Source organism: Papaver somniferum, chromosome 8, assembly GCF_003573695.1.
Source record: "Papaver somniferum cultivar HN1 chromosome 8, ASM357369v1, whole genome shotgun sequence".
Classification (NCBI taxonomy): Eukaryota; Viridiplantae; Streptophyta; class Magnoliopsida; order Ranunculales; family Papaveraceae; genus Papaver; species Papaver somniferum.
The window spans coordinates 31,672,787-31,692,144 of record NC_039365.1 but is presented as its reverse complement, the minus strand read 5'-3'; the positions used below and the strand labels follow the sequence as shown (position 1 = coordinate 31,692,144).

General features: G+C 41.9%; 2 protein-coding genes across 2 annotated transcripts; both read left to right on the top strand.

Annotated features, from left to right (window-relative positions):
• The first annotated feature begins 15,759 nt into the window (after positions 1-15,759).
• On the top strand, positions 15,760-17,016 carry LOC113306881 (peptidyl-prolyl cis-trans isomerase FKBP43-like). The gene is made up of 5 exons (XM_026555805.1): positions 15,760-15,974; positions 16,075-16,148; positions 16,313-16,535; positions 16,644-16,716; positions 16,830-17,016. Exons 1-4 carry the CDS (start codon positions 15,962-15,964, stop codon positions 16,673-16,675), a joined length of 342 nt encoding a protein of 113 aa, XP_026411590.1. The 5' UTR covers positions 15,760-15,961; the 3' UTR covers positions 16,676-16,716; positions 16,830-17,016.
• A 663-nt stretch (positions 17,017-17,679) lies between these two features.
• On the top strand, positions 17,680-19,032 carry LOC113306863 (peptidyl-prolyl cis-trans isomerase FKBP43-like). The gene is made up of 4 exons (XM_026555779.1): positions 17,680-17,855; positions 17,944-18,017; positions 18,223-18,544; positions 18,626-19,032. The coding sequence occupies exons 1-4, from the start codon at positions 17,840-17,842 to the stop codon at positions 18,676-18,678; spliced, it is 465 nt and encodes a 154-aa protein (XP_026411564.1). The 5' UTR covers positions 17,680-17,839; the 3' UTR covers positions 18,679-19,032.
• Positions 19,033-19,358: the final 326 nt, after the last annotated feature.

The window sequence follows — 19,358 nt, the reverse complement described above, 5'->3', positions numbered from 1 at the left end:
TGTAGTTGAACCTCAATCAGTCTCCCACTGATACAAGGTACAGTTGTACTCCCTACGCCTCTGATCCCAGCAGGATACTGCGCACTTGATTCCTTTAGCTGATTTCACCCACAAATAAGAGTTTCTACGACCCAAAATCGCAGGCTTTGATAATAAACAAATCTGTCTCATACAGACAAGTCTATCAAAGGATCAATCTGTCTCCCACAGATAAACCCTAAAAGGTTTTGTTCCGTCTTTTGATAATAATCAAGGTGAACAGGAACCAATTGATAATCCGGTCTTATATTTCCGAAGAACATCATAGAGTTATCGATCTCCTCACAACAATCTTAATCGTATGGTAGCGAAACAAGATGTTGCCGAATCACAAACAATGAGACGAAGATGTTTGTGATTACTTTTTATATCTTGCCTATCGGAGATATCAATCTCAAGCCAATCAATATGATTGTATTCGTACGATAGAAGATGCAATATCAGATCACACAACTACGATAAAAGTAGTATCGGTCTGGTTTCACAATCTCAATGAAGTCTTTAAGTCGTTAACCTGGTTTTAGAAGAAGAAAACCAAAGGTTAAAGGAGAAACGACTCTAGCACGCAAACTAGTATCACACGTAAGGTGTGGGGATCAGTTTTGCATATATACTAGAGTTCCCCTTATATAGTCTTTCAAATCAGGGTTTGCAATTAAGTTACGTTGGTAACAAAGAAATCAGTATCCACTGTTAGATGAAAACCTGATTTAGATTCAAGCTAATATTTCTCAACCGTTAGATCGAATACTTAGCTTGTTACATACACTTGACAATGCACGCTTCTAGGTTTCTTAAATGTACCCAAACATATGCACTTGTTGGTTCAACAATAGTTAACCAAATGGTTATCCATATGAGCATTCCATATCAACCAAGTTCTTCTTCACCATAACTAGTTCAAATGACTTCAAATGAACTAATTGGGGAGTTGTTCAATTGCAAGGAAATCTCATGTACTACACAAGACACAATTGGAGCAAAGATGATTTGATTCACTCGAATCGGTTCATGAACTTTTATAGCCACGGTTTTCAAACTGCATTCCTTAGTCTTTTTAAGTTTAAGTTCAGAAATTATCTTCAGATATATAACCTTCTCAAGTTCGCAGACTAGATTCGCGGACTTAAGTTACCGGGCAGAGTTTACAAACTCCAGCAAAAATTCTCGGGTATGATAACTTCTCCAGTTCGAGGAATGGGTTCGCGAACTGAGTTCGCGGACTTAGTTTCACGCAAGTAGTTTGTCAACTCCAGCAGAAATTCTCGGGTTTGAGAACTTCGGCAGTTCGTGGACTCAGTTCACGGACTTGGCTCACGCCATTCTTCCGGTTCTCTTGATCAAAAAAGTTCGCAAACTTTGGTTCAAGGAATAAGACTTATACATAAATGTGTTTCCACAACAATGCCAGCTGCACCACTGCGCCAATGGCATGCTATGCCAGCCGCACCTCCGCGCCAAGGCATTCCAACCATGTCAGCCGCACCACTGCGCCAATGGCATGCCATGTCAGCCGCACCTCCGCACCACGGCATGCCAACCAAGCCAGCCGCACCTCCGCGCCAAGGCATGCCAACCATGCCAGCCGCACCACATGTGCCAATGACATGCCAACCACCTTGCTGCGCCATACCATGCCGGCCTTCCCTATGCGGCTACCAAATCGAAGGTGTGCGATGAACAACGGCCACCCTTCCATCTTAGATGCAAATCTTAGCCGTCCAAGGTCGCCAAACAACGCACGGTAACCTTTGGCCCAACGCCAAAATCCTAGTTTGGTCGCGCCTAAACCACGCCAAGGCATGCCGACCATGCCACAGGTGCCAATGGCATGCCGCTCCATCCACCTTGCCGCGCCTAAGCCATGCCATGTCGGCCTTCCCTTCACGGCTGCCAAAACGAAGGCGTGCAATAATCAACAGCCACCCTTCCATCTTGATGCAAATATTAGCAGTTCAAGGTCGCCAAACAACGCATGGTAACCTTTGGCCTAACGCCAAAACCCTAATTTGGTCGCGCCTAAACCACGACAAGGCATGTCGACCATGACACATGTGCCAATGGCATGTCGCGCCGTCCACATTACCGCGCCTAAGCCATGCCATGTCGGATTTCCCTTAACGGCGGCCAAAACGAAGGCGTGCGACAATCAACGACCACCCTTCCATCTTAGATGCAAATCTCAGCCGTCCAAGGTCACCAGCCAACGCATGGTAACCTTTGGCCCAACGCCAAAACCCTAGTTTGGTCGTGCCTAAACCACACCAAAGCATGCCGACCATGCCACATGTGCCAATGGCATGCCGCGCCATCCACCTTGACGCGCCTAAGCCATGCCATGCTGGCCTTCCCTTCACGGCTGCCAAAACGAAGGCGTGCGACAATCAACGGCCACCCTTCCATCTTAGATGCAAATCTCAGTCATCCAAGGTCACCAACCAACAAACGGTAACCTTTGGCCCAACGTCAAAACCCTAGTTTTGGTCACGCCAAACTGCGCCAAGGCATGCCGGCCATGCCACATGTGCCAATGGTATGCCAGCCACCCTGTCGCGCCATACCATGCCGACCTTCCCTATGCGGTTACCAAAACAAAGGCTTGCGACGATCAACGACCATCCTTCCATCCAAGATGCAAATCTTAATCGTCCAAGGTCGCCAACCAACGCATGGTAATCTTTGGTCCAAAACCCTAGTTTTGGTCACCCCCAAACTGCGCCAAGGCATGTCGTCCATGCCACATGTGCCAATGGCATGCCAGCCACCTTGCCGCGCCATACCATGCTGGCCTTTCCTATGCGGTTACCAAAACAAAGGCTGGCGACAATCAACGACCATCCTTCCATCTAAGATGCAAATCTTAGCCGTCCAAAGTCGCCAACCAACACATGGTCACTTTTGGCCCAACGCCAAAACCTTTGTTTTGGCCACGCCCAAACCGCCAAGGCATGCCAGCCATGCCACATGTGCCAATGGCATGCCAACCACCTTGCCGCGCATACCATGCCGGCCTTACCTATGCGGCTACCAAAACAAAGGCTTGCGAAGATTAACGTCCGCTTTTCCATATAATAAGAAGATCTTAGCCCTCTAAGGTTACTAGCTAACGCATAACAACCTTTGGCCCGACGCCAAGCCCTAATTTGGTCGCGCCCAAACAAATCCAAAACCCTAACTTTTTGCCGCTCCTAAACTATGCCATTTAAAGCCGTATCGTCCATGCTTTCATGCCACTGGATACCAAACGAAGGGTTGCAATAATCAACGGCTACCCTTCCTCTCAAGATGCAAAATCTCGACCGCTCACCACCGAGCCGGAAAGTCTCCCAAGCTCAACCTGCCGAACAACAACATGCTACATGTTTTCCACGAAAACACTCGAGGCACAACACATGCCACAAACTGGGGGATGCTCATTGGGTATTGGTTTGGAGGTTTACAATGTGCGGCGTACACTACGCCCGTTATAAGACAGTATCATAAGGATGAGGAGGTTAGTAAATAGAGGGAGTAATGGTGAAACGCTTTCTTTTATGTAACATCAATTCCAGGCATTACCGGTTACCACCTCCTCCCATTTACTCATCCGTTTTCCATTTCTTACGAGACCAGAGTACGTTTCACTTCGACTTGTATAAATAGGTCTTACCTATTTCCACCGAACAACAAGTTCAGGTCAGGAGGATACAACACTCAGAAAATATTTTCTAGCTTTCCATATGTTAGATTCCCACTTTCTGATACAAGTCGTGAAACAACTACTCTTCCAGAATCAACTATTCTGGTCTCAACACTCTCTTCGCTTCCCTCCTCAAAACCAACCCTTCTCCTTCACTTTGTGACCGAAGCAAGTCTGGAACGACCATTTCTTGGTTTAGGCCGGATTTGTACAGATTGATCTATCGAATCTAAAGTACTCCCTTGAGTACATTATTTAGGGTTTAAACTCGTTTCTCACCCACACACCCGAAATTACCAAAATCAGCGGAAATCGTTTTCACCCTCAAAAAATTGGCGACCACAGTGGGAGGTTGATCTTTCGGTTACGATGTCAATTTTCAATCCTCGATCGCATACCTCGACCTAGACGTCAGGAAAGTAAAATCAAACGATCCGTTCAGAAATCGACGACTCAGCTACTAGGCGGCTCGATTACCAGTCGTGATACGGCAAGGGACGACTGGGACTTCCGAGGGGTTAGAAGCAAACGATCCTCCCAAGGATCGGAAACACGACAAGGAATGACACTTTCCACAGCCACGACGATGTTTCCCATAAAACTCGGTCTTACATCCGGGAGATTCCTTTTTCACCAGAAGATCCAAAAACCGAGTAAGTCTTGCCTAGACAAAATATGTGGTTTACTACTTCAGGTTTTCACGGGAATGATGAAACCAATAGACATGTTATGTTTCTTGTCATGCTCTCCGTCGACAAGCAATGCTCACGATTCAGTGGCTTTCCTAGGATGTTTGCATCATTCGCAATCGTAACAAAAAAGCATCGTTATTCTAAAAACAGTTCGTTCCAAATAATAATCCAAAACCTTCAAGGTAACATTTGTATGTCAAACCAAAAATCCAGGAAATCAAAACCGTAAACTAGGCGTTTCATTTGCCTTTCAAAAAAAAATACCTAAAATAAGAAGTTCAGAAGACAGAAATGCGTTCAAGGAAAGTTTTTCAACAATGGCTTGCTCTTCTTGGAAAAAGCCTCTTTCGTGCTTTGGAGAGCCTCCCTCTTCAACTTCAGCTTCCTGGAAAACTTTTCGACTTATGCTTCCTGCTTCTTCACCATATCCGCAGAAGGACCTTCGACTGTTTCGGCCAGCAACTTTTCAACCTCAGAGAAACCTTCAACGAACCAAGGAACATTGAACTCGAAGTTTATACACGTGTCACGATGGAACCTCCAGCTCGAGACTACATCCTCATAAACAGTATTACCAGTCACATTGCACATGTCGTCAATCGAAGACAAAGCTTTCTCCACACGCTTAACCAACGCAAATAGACTAGTAATTTTCTTGGTCGTGGCGATATGTCCGTAGCTTTCCCATATCCTGGTGTATAGCGCCGCGTGTTTGTATGGCACGCTAAATTTCCCGATCAACACATGATCCGGATGAGGAACCATATATGGAGGGTTGAAAGTGGCGCCTGCGACTGCATCAACAACCGGGAAGGGATTCCTAACGACAATTGCACCTGAGGCCACTGGAGTACTCTCTATTGTCTGAGTCACAATGACGTTTTCATCTTGATCAACATCCATTTCAAGGTCGCCCGGTGCGGATGTCACAGTTGGAGACAAAGTTGTATCTCCGCCAGTCTCCGTCTCAGGGCCATCTTCAGAAACGGCTTCCCCCTAGATATCACGGATTAGATATTTTCCAAAGAGAAAGGAAGAGAGGAAAGAATAAAAAACATGCTGGAGACTCACTGATTCGCTTTCAAACCGACTAGAGTGAGATTCAGCACTGCTGTCGGAAGAACTACTCCCGCGATCACTGGACTCTGAACTTTCATCTTTCTCGGGTTCCCCATCACCATGGATAGGCTCAGCACCGCCACCCTCCGTCTCGAGAAACGATGTTTTCTGACTACTTGCAAGTTTGGTAAAGGTGTTAACGCTGCTGAGACCCTGGGAAAGATACAAAGACGGATACTTAGAAAAGAAACAAGGATATACGCGATCCAACTAAAATCAAGAGGAAAAGCATACGTACCCGCATATTAGACGAACTGAAAGTCGGTAGGGATGTCGAATATGACTGGGAACCGTCTGCACGACTTTTAGACCTTCGCTCATTCACTTGGGGACTATCTGCATTCGGGCTAACGAATTTTCTCTTGGCCGAAGAAGGATCCCTCAGTAGTGGGTTCTCCGCTAAAACCGCAGGAGAAGGCTTACCGCGACGGTTTTTTACCACATCATTTACGAATCCATGGATAGCGAGAAACTCATCGTGCCAAAATATGTTATATTTGGAGGTTGTTGATGGATTTCGTTCCGCGAGCGGAAAAGGGAGAATTTTACCCGACACAAGAACACCAGCATCGAGAACAGTTGGCAACGAGTCTTCTGGAACAACCGGCTGACGAACGAGTTTGACCCCTTGGTCAAAACCCATATGCCGAGCCACCCTATCGATATTGTAAGAAACTGCTTTGCAAGATCCTCGAAAGAAATACGGAAGATGACCGGGCGTGCAGCTTCGCATGAACACCATCTCTCCAACACTCATATCTTCTTTATCAGAAGACAAATACATGCTCGGAGTAGGAGAAAAGGTATTGATATGAGTTACGGACACATGCACCGGATCCCATGAACGAAAATTGAACGTGTACGAGTTGTCAAGTAATCCAACCAGGTTCGAACCAATATTTGGGCGCCTATTCGACCAGCGCAGTATCCTAGAACCACCCCAATACTTGGGAAGTACGACCAAAGGTTTTGGAGCATACCTTTCGAAGTGCTCCCATAGCCACGCTTGGAGAAAGACGACATGAATGTACGAATCCACTTTCATGTAGCCATTTGAAGCGCACATGTCCGCGAGCAGATGATCCAAGTTTGTGCACAGAGAACCAAGAAACAAGTCGCTAATAGGGAGAACGACACCTTTTGCCAATTTTATGGAAAACTTGATAAGTTCATGTCTTGTATCCTTCTTACCAGAGCCGTCATCGAAAATATCTCTGGATAACCGAAGAGCCAAGAACGCTGCGACATGAAGTGTACTATTTTTCTGATTTGGCTCCAACTCATCAGGAAACCATTGAGACACCCACCAGCCATAGAAGCACCTCGTCTCGTTTTCTTTCCGAACGAATCCTTTTGATTTCGCAACCAGAGCGGCGCACATTTCTTCTTCATCTGCAGACAACTTGACATCGAGGTTTCCTATTATGGGAAGGTTCAGTAGGACAGCCATGCTCTCTAAAGATATAGTCATTTCACCCCACCTGCATATGGCCGTGTGAGTGTCCGGACACCATATGGAAATAAAATCAACCAAGCCTGGAATAGCTTTCCTAATTTGAAGAACTGCAGAAGCCGCGACAGCATCAATAATCTGCGCCTTTGATCAAACTGGCTTTTACACATTCCTGGCTCATCATGAATCGCATCCATTTCTGAAAGGGACGCAACGGACTCACACAAATTTTAAAGTCAATGGGAGAAGCAGAATACTCTTTCCTCTGAAGACAAAACCTTATTACACCTCCAGGCCGAACTGACCGGGCCTCTCCTTCACTTTCCGGACCAGTCAGAAGAATCGATACATACTTGGGATGATTTTTCCTAATTGTAGCGGATGTTGTAAAGAACTCATCGTCTATATTTGGATTGGAATTTCCAACATCTTTCGGTACGGCAGAACTTTTCTCAAATGACATCCTAACAAAATTCTCTCACGCTACTTTCACCTTCGAAATAACTATAATGAAACAATACGAAGAGAAATTATTACTGAAAGTGCATGGAAATTATTTTATCATACACAGGAGATCCATCCTGGACGAAAAACAATTTGTTGCAAAGTCATAATGTGCATGAGCAAAGAAATGGGGACCGACAGACCATGCATCACCACCTCATGCCAAGGACGTACCCTACAGTAGGAAATTTGCGCCCGGACGAGGAGGCGCGCCCCACCATGGGAACAATACACACGGCCACACCAGGAAAAGGGAGGAAACCCTATAAGCTAGGTTTTCACGGGAAGGGAATGAAATTTACTAGCTCATGCATGCCTAATTTGCACAGTAACTGAGGCGGGCAACATTACTACGGTATTCACGCCTAAATGTTACTACAAGTTCACGCAAAGCATATTTACGGCTAGGATTCATACCAACACAAAAGAACAATATTTTTATAAGTTCATGAAAAGGTACGTCTACAGCTAGGGTTTGCACTAACACAAGAAAACAAGAAAAACAACTTAAAGAGGAAGTGCTGGAAGACATACCTGGGATTCGCTCGTCCGCCTTACTGTTACCACACGCCCAGAATAAAAAAATAAATATACAAAGGTGTGAAATAAAAGGAGAGGCCGGACCCCTTTTATAGGCGTGGTACTTGGGAGTTTGAATAAGGAAAGGACTTCATATTTGGGTCAAGTAAGGAAAATAGGCAACCGGCCCCGCGAAGAAAAATCACCATGCCAAGCCGTCCGCGCATGCTTTGCCTCACCAAACCACGCCATTTCCTTGGCCCCATCATGCCAAGCCATCCGCACCATTCCTTTGCCCCACCACGCCAAGCCGTCCACATGCTTTGCCTCACCAAACCGTGCCTTTCCTTGGCCCCACCATGCCAAGCCGTCTGCGCCATGACTTGCCGCGCCAACACCAACAACTCGCCAAGCCAGCGTCATGATGTTCCCTAACCCAGCGAAGGTGATACATGACCATACTAAGCCGACGATATTCATCTCACCACTTCACGGTCTACACCACAAATAGAATCTACGCAAGGCCGCAAAACATGAGGATCATGAACTCTCTTACCTATCGAAAAAGGTTCGTCGGACTTTCCTGACCATCTTTTCACTACCTGTCATTTCGATTTTTGTCCTTGCCTGTCACCATCTTATGCTTACCTCGCAACAATGCTCATGTTCCGAGTTAAGCAGGGACTTAATGTTGATGGTTGTTTTTAGCTTAGGGTCAAAATCGTAAAATTGTACATCTGACATGACGTCACTATGACCATTAGCACATTTATTGAATCAATCAACATGCCTACGTAAGAATTACCGGAGTACCCTTTTTTTTTACATGGGTCATGTTCCACGACAAAACTCTTAACACTGACTGACATCATCTATGCCAAACCCTAATTCTCATGCTACCGCGCCAAGGCATGCCAACCATGCCAGCCGCACCACTGTGCCAATGGCAGACCATGCTAGCCACGTCACCGTGCCAAGGAATTCCAACCATGCCAGCCACAACACGGTTCCAATGGCATACCATGCCAGCCACATCTCCGCGCCAAGGCATGCCAACCATGCCAGCCTCACCTCCGCGCCATGGCATGCCAACCATGCCAGCCGCACCTCCGCAGCAAGGCATTCAAACCATGCCAGCCGCACCACTGCGCCAATGGCATGCAATGCCAGCCGCACCACATGTGCCAATGGCATGCCAACCACCTTGTTGCGCCATACCATGCCGGCCTTCCCTATGCGGCTACCAAAACGAAGGCGTGTGATGATCAACGACCACCTTTCCATCTTAGATGCAAATCTTAGCCGTCCAAGGTCGCCAAACAACGCATGGTAACCTTTGGCCCAACGCCAAAACCCTAGTTTGGCCGCGCCTAAACCACGCCAAGGCATGCCGACCATGCCACATGTGTCAATGGCATGCCGCGTCATCCACCTTGCCGCGCCTAAGCCATGCCATGCCGACCTTCCCTTCACGGCTGCCAAAACGAAGGCGTGCGACAATCAACGGCCACCCTTCGATCTTAGATGCAAATCTTAGCCGTCCAAGGTCACCAAACAATGCATGGTAACCTTTGGACCAAAACCCTAGTTTGGCGCGCCTAAACCACGCCAAGTCATGCCGACCATGCCACATGTGCCAATGGCATGCCGCGCCATCCACCTTGCCGCGCCTAAGCCATGCCATGCCGGACTTCCCTTCAAGACTTCCAAAACGAAGGAATGTGACAATCAATGACCACCCTTCCATCTTAGATGCAAATCTCAGCCGTCCAAGGACACCACGTAGTTTGGCCGCGCCTAAACCACGCCAAGGCATGCCGCGCCATCCACCTTGCCGTACCTAAGACATGCCATGCCAGCCTTCCCTTCACAGCTGCCAAAACGAAGGCGTGCGACAATCAACGGCCACCCTTCCATATTAAATGCATATCTCAGCCATCCAAAGTCACCAACCAACACCTGGTAATCTTTGGCCCAACACCAAAACCCTAGTTTTGGTCACGCCCAAACCGCACCAAGGCATGCCAGGCATGCCACATGTGCCAATGGCATGCCATCCACCTTGCCGTGCCACACCATGCCGGACTTCCCTATACGGTTCCCAAAACAAAGGATTGTGATGATCAACGGACATCCTTCCATCTAAGATGCAAATCTTAGCCGTCCAAGGTCGCCAACCAACTCATGGTAACCTTTGGCACCAAACCCTAGTTTTGGTCACGCCCAAACCGCGCCAAGGCATGTCGGCCATGCCACATGTGCCAATGGCATGAGAGCCACCTTGCCGCGCCATACCATGCCGGCCTTCCCTATGCGGTTACCAAAACAAAGGCTGGCGACGATCAACGACCATACTTCCATCTAAGATGCAAATCTTAGCCGTCCAAGGTCGCCAACCAACGCATGTAACCTTTGTCCCAACGCCAAAACCTTTGTTTTGGCCACGCCAAAACCGTGCCAAGGCATGCCAGCCATGCCACATGTTCCAATGGCATGCAAACCACCTTGCCGCGCCATACCATGTCGGCCTTCCCTATGCGGATACCAAAATAAAGGCTTGCGAAGATCAACGGTCACTTTTCCATTTAAGATGCATATCTTAGCCGTCCAAGGTTACCAGCTAACACATGGCAACCTTTGGCCCGACGCCAATCCCTAGTTTGGTCGTGCCCAAACAAAGCCAAAACCCTAACTTTTTGCTGCGCCTAAACTAGGCCATATTAAAGCCGTACCGGCCATGCTTTCATGCCACTGGCTAACAAACGAAGGGTTGCAATAATCAACGGCTACTCTTCCTCTCAAGATGCAAAATCTCGACCGTCGAAGGTCACCACCTAGCCGGCAAGTCTTCCAAGCTCAACTTGCCGAATAACAACATGATACATGTTTTCCACGAAAACACTCGAGACATCAACACATGTCACAAACTGGGGGATGCTCATTGGGTATTGTTTGGTGGTTCACAGCGTGCGGCGTACACTACGCCCGTTATAAGACAGTGTCATAAGGATGAAATGCTTTCTTTTATGGAACATCAATTCCAGGCATTACCGGTTACCACCTCCTCCCATTTACTCATCCGTTTTCCATTTCTTACGAGACCAGAGTACGTTTCACTTCGACTTGTATAAATAGGTCTTACCTATTTTCACCGAACAACAAGTTCAGGTCAGGAGGATACAACACTCAGAAAATATTTGCTAGCTTTCCATCTGTTAGCTTCCTACTTTCTGATACAAGTCGCGAAACAACTACTCTTCTAGAATCAACTATTCTGGTCTCAACACTCTCTTCGCTTCCCTCCCCAAAACCAACCCTTCTCCTTCACTTCGTGACCGAAGCAAGTCTGGAACGACCATTTCTTGGTTTAGGCCGGATTTGTACTGATTGATCTCTCGAATCTAAATTACTCCCTTGCAGTACATTATTTAGGGTTTAAACTCGTTTCTCACCCACACACTCGAAATTACCAAAATCAGTAGAAATCGTTTTCACCCTCAAACAGCTGTATATGAAGAACTTTTGGGAAAATCACTCCTCAATCATGGGAGCATCTCTTTTTCTAGAAGGAAATCTATCAAAATGGTCGAATTATAATTTCGGGTACCATTTGTTCTCCAATCTCAAAATACAAGACTTGGGTGCTATCATTGTAGATCGCTCTTTCTCTTCGCGATTTGTTTGCGCTTTGCATCTTTCTTTGTATTTATGTCATATTATGATGTACTCGTTCTTCTTGAAAACCATCATATAAACATTTCTATTTGGAATGAAATACTTATAGTTTGATGATAAAAAAAAAAAAAAAGACAAAACCCATTTAAATTGATTAGCATATACACTCCAGTCTAATGGAGCGCATATCTTCTAAGTTCTAATCTTTGACAATCTTCAGATTAATCTCAAATACAAGCCATGCATATTTTGGTACATCACTTCGTGCGTTCGGTCCACAGTAACTGAAACAAAAAAATATATTTATTCAAGGAACAAACTACATGAAAACCAATTAGAGGTAAAAATAGAAAAATTAAGTTATATTTTGATATGTTAATTTCCATCATGGCTGTGTTAATACATACCCCATGGATGGTGAAACTATGAGTTAAAACGGCCGGTGCTAAGAAAAATAAGGTTACAGAGCGGAAACAAAGCAGGTTAACAGCGAAAAAGCTCTTTGTTTTCTATCTCAATTGCATGCAATGTTTTACCATTAATTCTCCAACCTTTTAATAAGACCTCCTCTGCCTGCAAAACATAAAATAAGTCGCAAAATAAAAAGGGATCGTCTATGGATGTGCAAACAATAATGCATGAAATCTGCGTAATAGCTGATTTATTACTTAATTGGAAACAATTTTTCTACGGTGAGGCATAATTTGATTCAAATACATAACTAGTTCTATTTATTTGAGCAAAATAAAAATAACGGATACACACCTAAAACAAGGTTTGAGTGATTGAATGAGTTCACAATTCCATTTTAAGTATTATCAAAATCATATTCCAAAAACACATACCACAATTAGAGAGAGAGATGTACCACACATCCATGACAAGCTGTTTGGCGGTCCTTACGTGACGAATATTAGTCTCTACCCATCTTCAAAACATTAACCTCGCTGCAAAACATAGTTTCAGCAATCCATATCATTTTCATCAACAACAATAACAGTGGGAAAGGAAATTTACAAAATATTCATGATGAAGGCTAACTAATAAAATATAATAGTTACATGCACAATGGAAAGTTATGCTAACAATAGAGCAATTTGAGCTATCATTGCATTTAGGTATGGATAAAGAATATCATACGAACAAATATATACTAGATATTGTTAGTCAAGCATATATAAGCAACAATTGCTAGCAGCATAAGTAAATTTAGATAAGTCAGAAGATGTGGATCAGAGGATAAATACATCGGACCCATAACTTTTGATCGTGGAAACAAATCCATCTGTAACACCAAGATAAATAAAACAATATAATGACGATAAAACTGGGTTCGCAATCCATATCTATAACACCAACATTAAGGACTTACTTTTTCACCTTAGTTACTTGAGATGCATGACCAGAACCATAATTTTCCACCTTCCTTGTTATAACCAGAAGAAGAAAGATGAGGTTTTGATATAAGAAAAAATTGTCAATTGGCAATGGATTGGATGCTCACTCGAATAGTCCTACATGGGATATCAGTGCAAAAAAAATAAAAAATAAAAAATAAGAAAAAGTCAACTATTCAAATTAAATTAGGAAAATATAGCTTTGGCTTGTATATATAGCATTGTTACCAACTTAACTTGGATCAAGCTTATTGAGAACATTAACTAAAATATATGTTTATAAATTAAGTCTGAGTCTTATGGGATAGATTTGGATTCTATGTTAGACAAAACGCGTTGCAAATTCTTCTCGAAGCGTTGTCTATTCTTCAACACTACTTCTCTCTTCAGATATATATTGAATGTCAACTAGTAGCGAGATAGTTGCGCTGCTTCATTCAGCGTAACCAAAATTTTACTTTTCGCGGAATGGTTCAGCGAGATTGTTTTATTTTTGATCCGACGGCTGAGATGGTTGCGCTGTTCCATTCAGTGCAACCACGTGGAATGGTTCAGCGCATCTAGATGCTAGATTAGAATGACCATAAAACTTAGGTGGGTATTCTAGTTGACGTGGACTTCCAATCTAGATGCTAGATTAGAAGTCCATAAGACTAAGCCTGAGAACTCAATTGATAAATTGCGGAAAAAAAAGAAAGAAAGAAAGGAAATCACAATCACCAGTCCTAGATTGGCCATTATGGCAGAGATACAAACCAGTCGGATGCACACTTCTACCGCCAATAACTTCAAAGACAATATCATATTCCTTTTCCTTGAATTCAATATTCAACGTACATGATGCATTATAAGCGTGCAATATGCATAAAAAAACAGGACTCATGTTTCCTACTTTACATTGAACAAAAATATATCCCTTTGATGAATTAAAATCTCCAAAGGTCGCCCGCAACATTAATCGGACGACCAAAAGGAGGCCTTCTATAAGATGAAAAATAAAGCATATGTTCGTCATATTCGGGCGTGCAAAAAACCCGTTTTTTTTTTTTGTTGGAAGAAATTCTTTCAAATTGAAGCAAATCTTCATCGTTTTTATTCTAAAAATTCTCTGGAAAGTTATGGTACTTGCATCTCTCAAAAATTGATTTTTTTCTTCAGATTTATGATCTATCAACGAAGAATTTCAAAATTAAAATCTCACCCGGAAGAAAAATTCGATTTTCATCACGATCATATGTTTATGTTATTTTTCTTCGAATCTCTCTCAATAATAGATAGATTATCGTTATGGTTTATATGGTTGAAAGGAATTTCGAAATTTTTTGATGGATGATGGAAGCTTTTGCAGTTTCAAATTTAACCCAGAAAAATGGATCTTTCAGTTTGAAACACTTATAGCTGTCACTAATTTTGTGAGGCCCAAAATCATTATAAAAACTTTAGGAATGGATTTTCTGTTGCTAATTTATTTTGCACTTCAGTCGGTCCCCACTGCTACGCAGTCATCTGGTTGAAGCACAAGACAGAGTATATAAGGATACCTAATATGGGTAAAGATAAACTGTCAATCAGTTTAAACCATCCAAGCGACAAACTTATTGAGAATAATTTAGATTCTGAAACATTTAATGTAGCCACAAAATTTCAAATAATTGAAACATAAAATCAAACAGTAATGTGAACACTAAATTTATACAAAAATGGTCAGACAAATAACCTGTATATATTAGACTAAGATTTTTAGAATATTAACCTGAGAAATACGAAGCCTTCCGAGTGAGGTATTGTAGTTGTGGATCTAAGGCTGTTCCGGTCCTAGTTTCACTCCAAAGAAATTCCGAAAATCTGAAAAACAACTCTGTTAAAAGAGCAATAGTTTTATGGAACAAAAACTTATTAGCAGCTAATGATATGATATTTAGTATGGTACAGTTGTAAGATTAAGAAATGAACTAACCCCACAATACTATATCTTTCTTCTGCAACTCTAGTAGTCTCAAAAATATATAGAAAGAAGAATAAATTGGAGGTCTTGTTATCTCTCCAAATCCTATATTATCCATCTTTTAAAATCTCAATCCTATTAAAAAAACAAAAACACTTTAGCATTGCAATACTTCAATTTTCTAAATAAAAAATTAAACAAAAATCCCATATGTACCTTAAAGTTAAAGTGGGAGGTTCCCCGAACAATTTTACGTGTACATTATCATATAAGCTTTGGTACAATTTTTCTTTAGAATCCAAATAATAATGAAATTAAAGCTAGTATTTTGATGATACGTTTGTCTTGTGAAACATAACAATCCTATGAAAGATGAGCAATAACCGAGACGTATGATACCATCATCTACCATTTTTAAAATCGAATTTGTGAAAATTAATTGTTTAAATTATAGTCGGCAGAGCTGAGGTTAGATGTCTCGAATTAGAGAAGAAGTTAAATCAAAGCATATCTCTTGGTTGTATTCTCTTTTTTACTCTCATGATATATAGATTAGGTGAGAATGGTAACACTCAATTCGTCTTACTCCACTAGTGTTTGGCTTTCAAATGGACCTCATCAAAAGGATTTTAATTTTTTTAAATGCTTAGTTGGAATCTTACCAAATAATATAGATCTTCATGAGTTTCTCTTTTTCTACATTTTCGAAAGCTGATTGATCAGTTGATTAAGATCGGTTGCTTTTATTTAAGGTTTTCTGCTTTTACTTGGGGTCATATGCATGATTAAAAAAGGTCTTAAAAAAAGAAAAATTGCTTTTGTTAACGCCGAGCTTGACTTGTTTGTTGAAAGCTAAACTTTGAGCAGTTTCATCTATTAGATCTTTAATCATCAACATCCATTCAAGGTTAAAACAGCAGTTGAAATTCCGCCACTGAAATGACATTCTGGGGTTAGTTTTTTTCTTTGAATTCTGGTTTGTCGTCCTCAATGATACTTCATACTTACTGTATTATCTAAGTTTGTTTGTTATGTTCGCTCTTTCTTCCCAGGAGTAGAAATCTTTCCATTCGAAAATGTTATTCTTCAACCAGATGAATCTAAAGGGAAGCTTCATATATCTCGGGTATCAAGATCAACACTTTAACAAATTTAGAAATGTCTAGTTAAGACTAATATGTTGCATAATCTGTAAATTTACAAATGTTTGTTTCTCTTGAAGATGCCATCGTTGTCCTTCTTTGGTTTCTGTATTTGGTAGTCTTAACAACCCCCGATTCGACGTTGCAGGCAACTTTGGGAAAGGCCCGGAATGAAAATAGGTGCATCGTTCTGTGTAGTGTAGGAGGGCGTGATTCTGTGAACTTATGCTCGTTGAGGGCTGAAAAAAATGAGTCATGTGAACTGGATTTGGACTTTGATGAGGACACCGAAGTTTATTTTTCTGTTGACGGTCCTCTTAGAGTGCATCTTACAGGGTATTACCGCGAGAAACGTAAATCTAGCAAGAATGGTAAGGGATTCCGCTCGAATCATATTTATGCGTCTGATTGAAGTGCGGTATTTAATTAGATCATCTTTTCTAGTATGGACTAATTAATTCTAAACGAAAAATACTCAGATGATGATGAAAATCAAACTGAAGAGGACTAAAAATGGTCAAAGGAAATTTAAGGTGTTAATCTCAAGTTCAGGTAAATGCTGTATTCATTTAAAAAAATTGTGGTAATCTATTCTAGCCAGTTTGAACATTGTGCTGATGCGAATTAGCTTCTTTTGAAAGGCTGCATATATCTTGTTTTTACAGGTTCGAGGGCAACATGGTATTATGGGGGACTAGCAGTAAAATCAGAGTGCCGTGTCTATTGATGCTTTCTTGCTTAATGTAAAAAAATAATACTCCACATTTGCACTTGTATTGACTTCTGTATTACATGTTGAAAGATGTTCTGAAAACTTGGGAATCAAAAATTGAAACCACATGGCATTGTGATAAATGTTGCACTCGTATTTACATCAGAATGCCGGACTGAAACAACAAATTTTCAAATACTTGAATGTTGAAGTAATTGTTCTGACCGAACGCAAACGAAAGTTGTGCAAGGGTTAAATTTTGCCATGAGCACAAATGTCCAAACATGCACCCCTGCTTTATTTTTCACAGTCAAGAAAAGGGATGCGTCTAAAATGGGTGTGGCACTTGCCTTTGCTCTGCAACCACTAGTATTGTAAATTGCTCGGTTCTCATATCAATTCCTATGAACTATTTCTGTTTGTGTTTCAAGAACCATTTTAAACACTGACCTCTATTTTGTGTTATCTTAGGAAAACTACCTAAACTCATAGTTTTAAACACTGACCTCATATCTACCTTAAAAGTTAACAATTCAGAGTATATCTCTTAGTTGCATACAGTATTCTCTTTTTCTCTCGCATATTATATTCTAGTGTAGGTGAGAATGTGACGCACACAATTCGTCTAGCTCCATGACATCTTACACCACTAGTGCTTGGTCTTCAAATGGACCTTCATCCAAAGTATTTATATTTTTCAAATGAGTAGTTGGAATCTAATCCAATAAACATAATTTTCATTTGCTTCTCTTTCTCCACATTTTCAAAAGCTTATTGATCAGTTTATTGAGATTATTTGCTTTAATTTGCTTTAATTTTAAGGTTATCTGCTTTTGCTAGCTAGGGGTCAATAATGCATGATTAAAAAAATGCCCATGGTATGTTTTAAATAGAGAGTAGTAACTAGTAAGTTTTTAAGCAGTTTCGTTATTATTGAATAGCAGTTGAAATTCCGCCACAGAAATGTCGACATTTTGGGGTTAGTTTTATTGAATTCTGGTTTCAATTCAAGTAGTAGTCCTCAATGAAATTGTATTATCTAAGTTTGTTTGTTGTTTTCTTCTCAGGAGAAGAAATCCTCCCAGAGAGAAGTTTCATGCTTTTTGCAGATGAACCTAAAGGAAGGCTTCATATTACCCGGGTATCAAGATCAACACTTTAACAGATTCATATGTAATTAGGATAATTTAATCTTTCAAAAAAAAAAGGATAAATTTACAAATGTTCGATTCGTGTTATGTTGCTGTGTATGTCATTGTTGGGGATCACAAAAAATGCCATTGTTGGTCAGGTCTTCTTTGGTTGTGTATTTGGTAGTTATAAAAACGCACGATTTGATGTTGTAGGAAACTTTGGGAAAGTGTCCCAACGAACACGATCGGATGATGTTGGAGGCAGCTATAGAAAAGGCTCGCAATGAAAACAACTTGATGTTGCAGGCAAATATGGTAAAGGCTCGCAATGAAAGTTTAAACAGGTGTAACGTTCTGTGTCGTGTAGGTTTTGGGCCTTCAGTTATCTTATGCTCGTTGACGGCGGGGAAAAATGAGTCATGTGTGCTTGATCTGGACTTCGATGAGGATATGGAAGTCATTTTTTCTGTTGATAGTCCTCACAGTGTGCATCTTACTGGGTACTACCGCAACAAGGGTAAACCTAGTGAGGATGGTACGCGATTTTGTTTGATTTTTTTATTATGCATCTCATCGAAGTTCAGTATTTATTTAGTAACTTTCTTTTGTATGACAGATTGTTCAGGTAAGTGCTGCAGAAGCTGCTGCTGCTGCTGCTGTATTCAGTGAACATATCCGATGCGCAAAACCTAGAACTCTTGTAATATATGGGGCACATCTCTGGCTTTCATGTAGCAACAAGAGATACTGCTCAAAGACTTGGATGTCCACATACTACTGAGTACTGAGAAATTGTTGCAACTTTATTATCCTACCAAATTTAAAGTGTTGATGTGAATTAGCTTCTTTTTAATCTAACAATTAGCTTCTTCCGGAATGGTGTATATTGTTCTTACGGGTTCGAGGACTAGCAGTAAAAACTGAGCGGTGTGTCTAGTGATCCTTTATTGCTTAGTGTAAAAAAAATAATACTAATAACGCTATTGTGGAAAGGATTGATATTTTTTGCGACTTATTTTGAAAGATGTTGTGCAATCTTTGGAGTACAAAGGTGAAACCACATGGCATCTGATGAATGTTGTACTCGTATTACCTCTTCCCCGCACTTGCACTTGCACTTGTTGCCTTGTATCAACTATTAACTCCAGTAATCGCTCTAAAGGCCGAACTGAAACAAGTTGGACACAATTTCTTAAGCGTTCACTTGAGCTATTTGATAACAGAATAGATTGAAAAGGGGAAGTTAAGATGACAGGCCATGTACCGAGCATTCGAGGACAGGCCATGTAGCAAGCATTCCATGACAATTTGTCTGAAGCAAAATGTAACTTATATGGGGGTCAAGATTT

Bases quoted from the DNA above. Each gene is read 5' to 3' on its own strand.
- LOC113306881 (XM_026555805.1), top strand. The intron at 16,149-16,312 runs GTATCAAGATCA...TCGACGTTGCAG, and splicing joins GGAAGCTTCATATATCTCGG to GCAACTTTGGGAAAGGCCCG. The intron at 16,536-16,643 runs GTAAGGGATTCC...AAAAATACTCAG, and splicing joins ACGTAAATCTAGCAAGAATG to ATGATGATGAAAATCAAACT.
- LOC113306863 (XM_026555779.1), top strand. The intron at 18,018-18,222 runs GTATCAAGATCA...TTGATGTTGTAG, and splicing joins GAAGGCTTCATATTACCCGG to GAAACTTTGGGAAAGTGTCC. The intron at 18,545-18,625 runs GTACGCGATTTT...TTTGTATGACAG, and splicing joins GGGTAAACCTAGTGAGGATG to ATTGTTCAGGTAAGTGCTGC.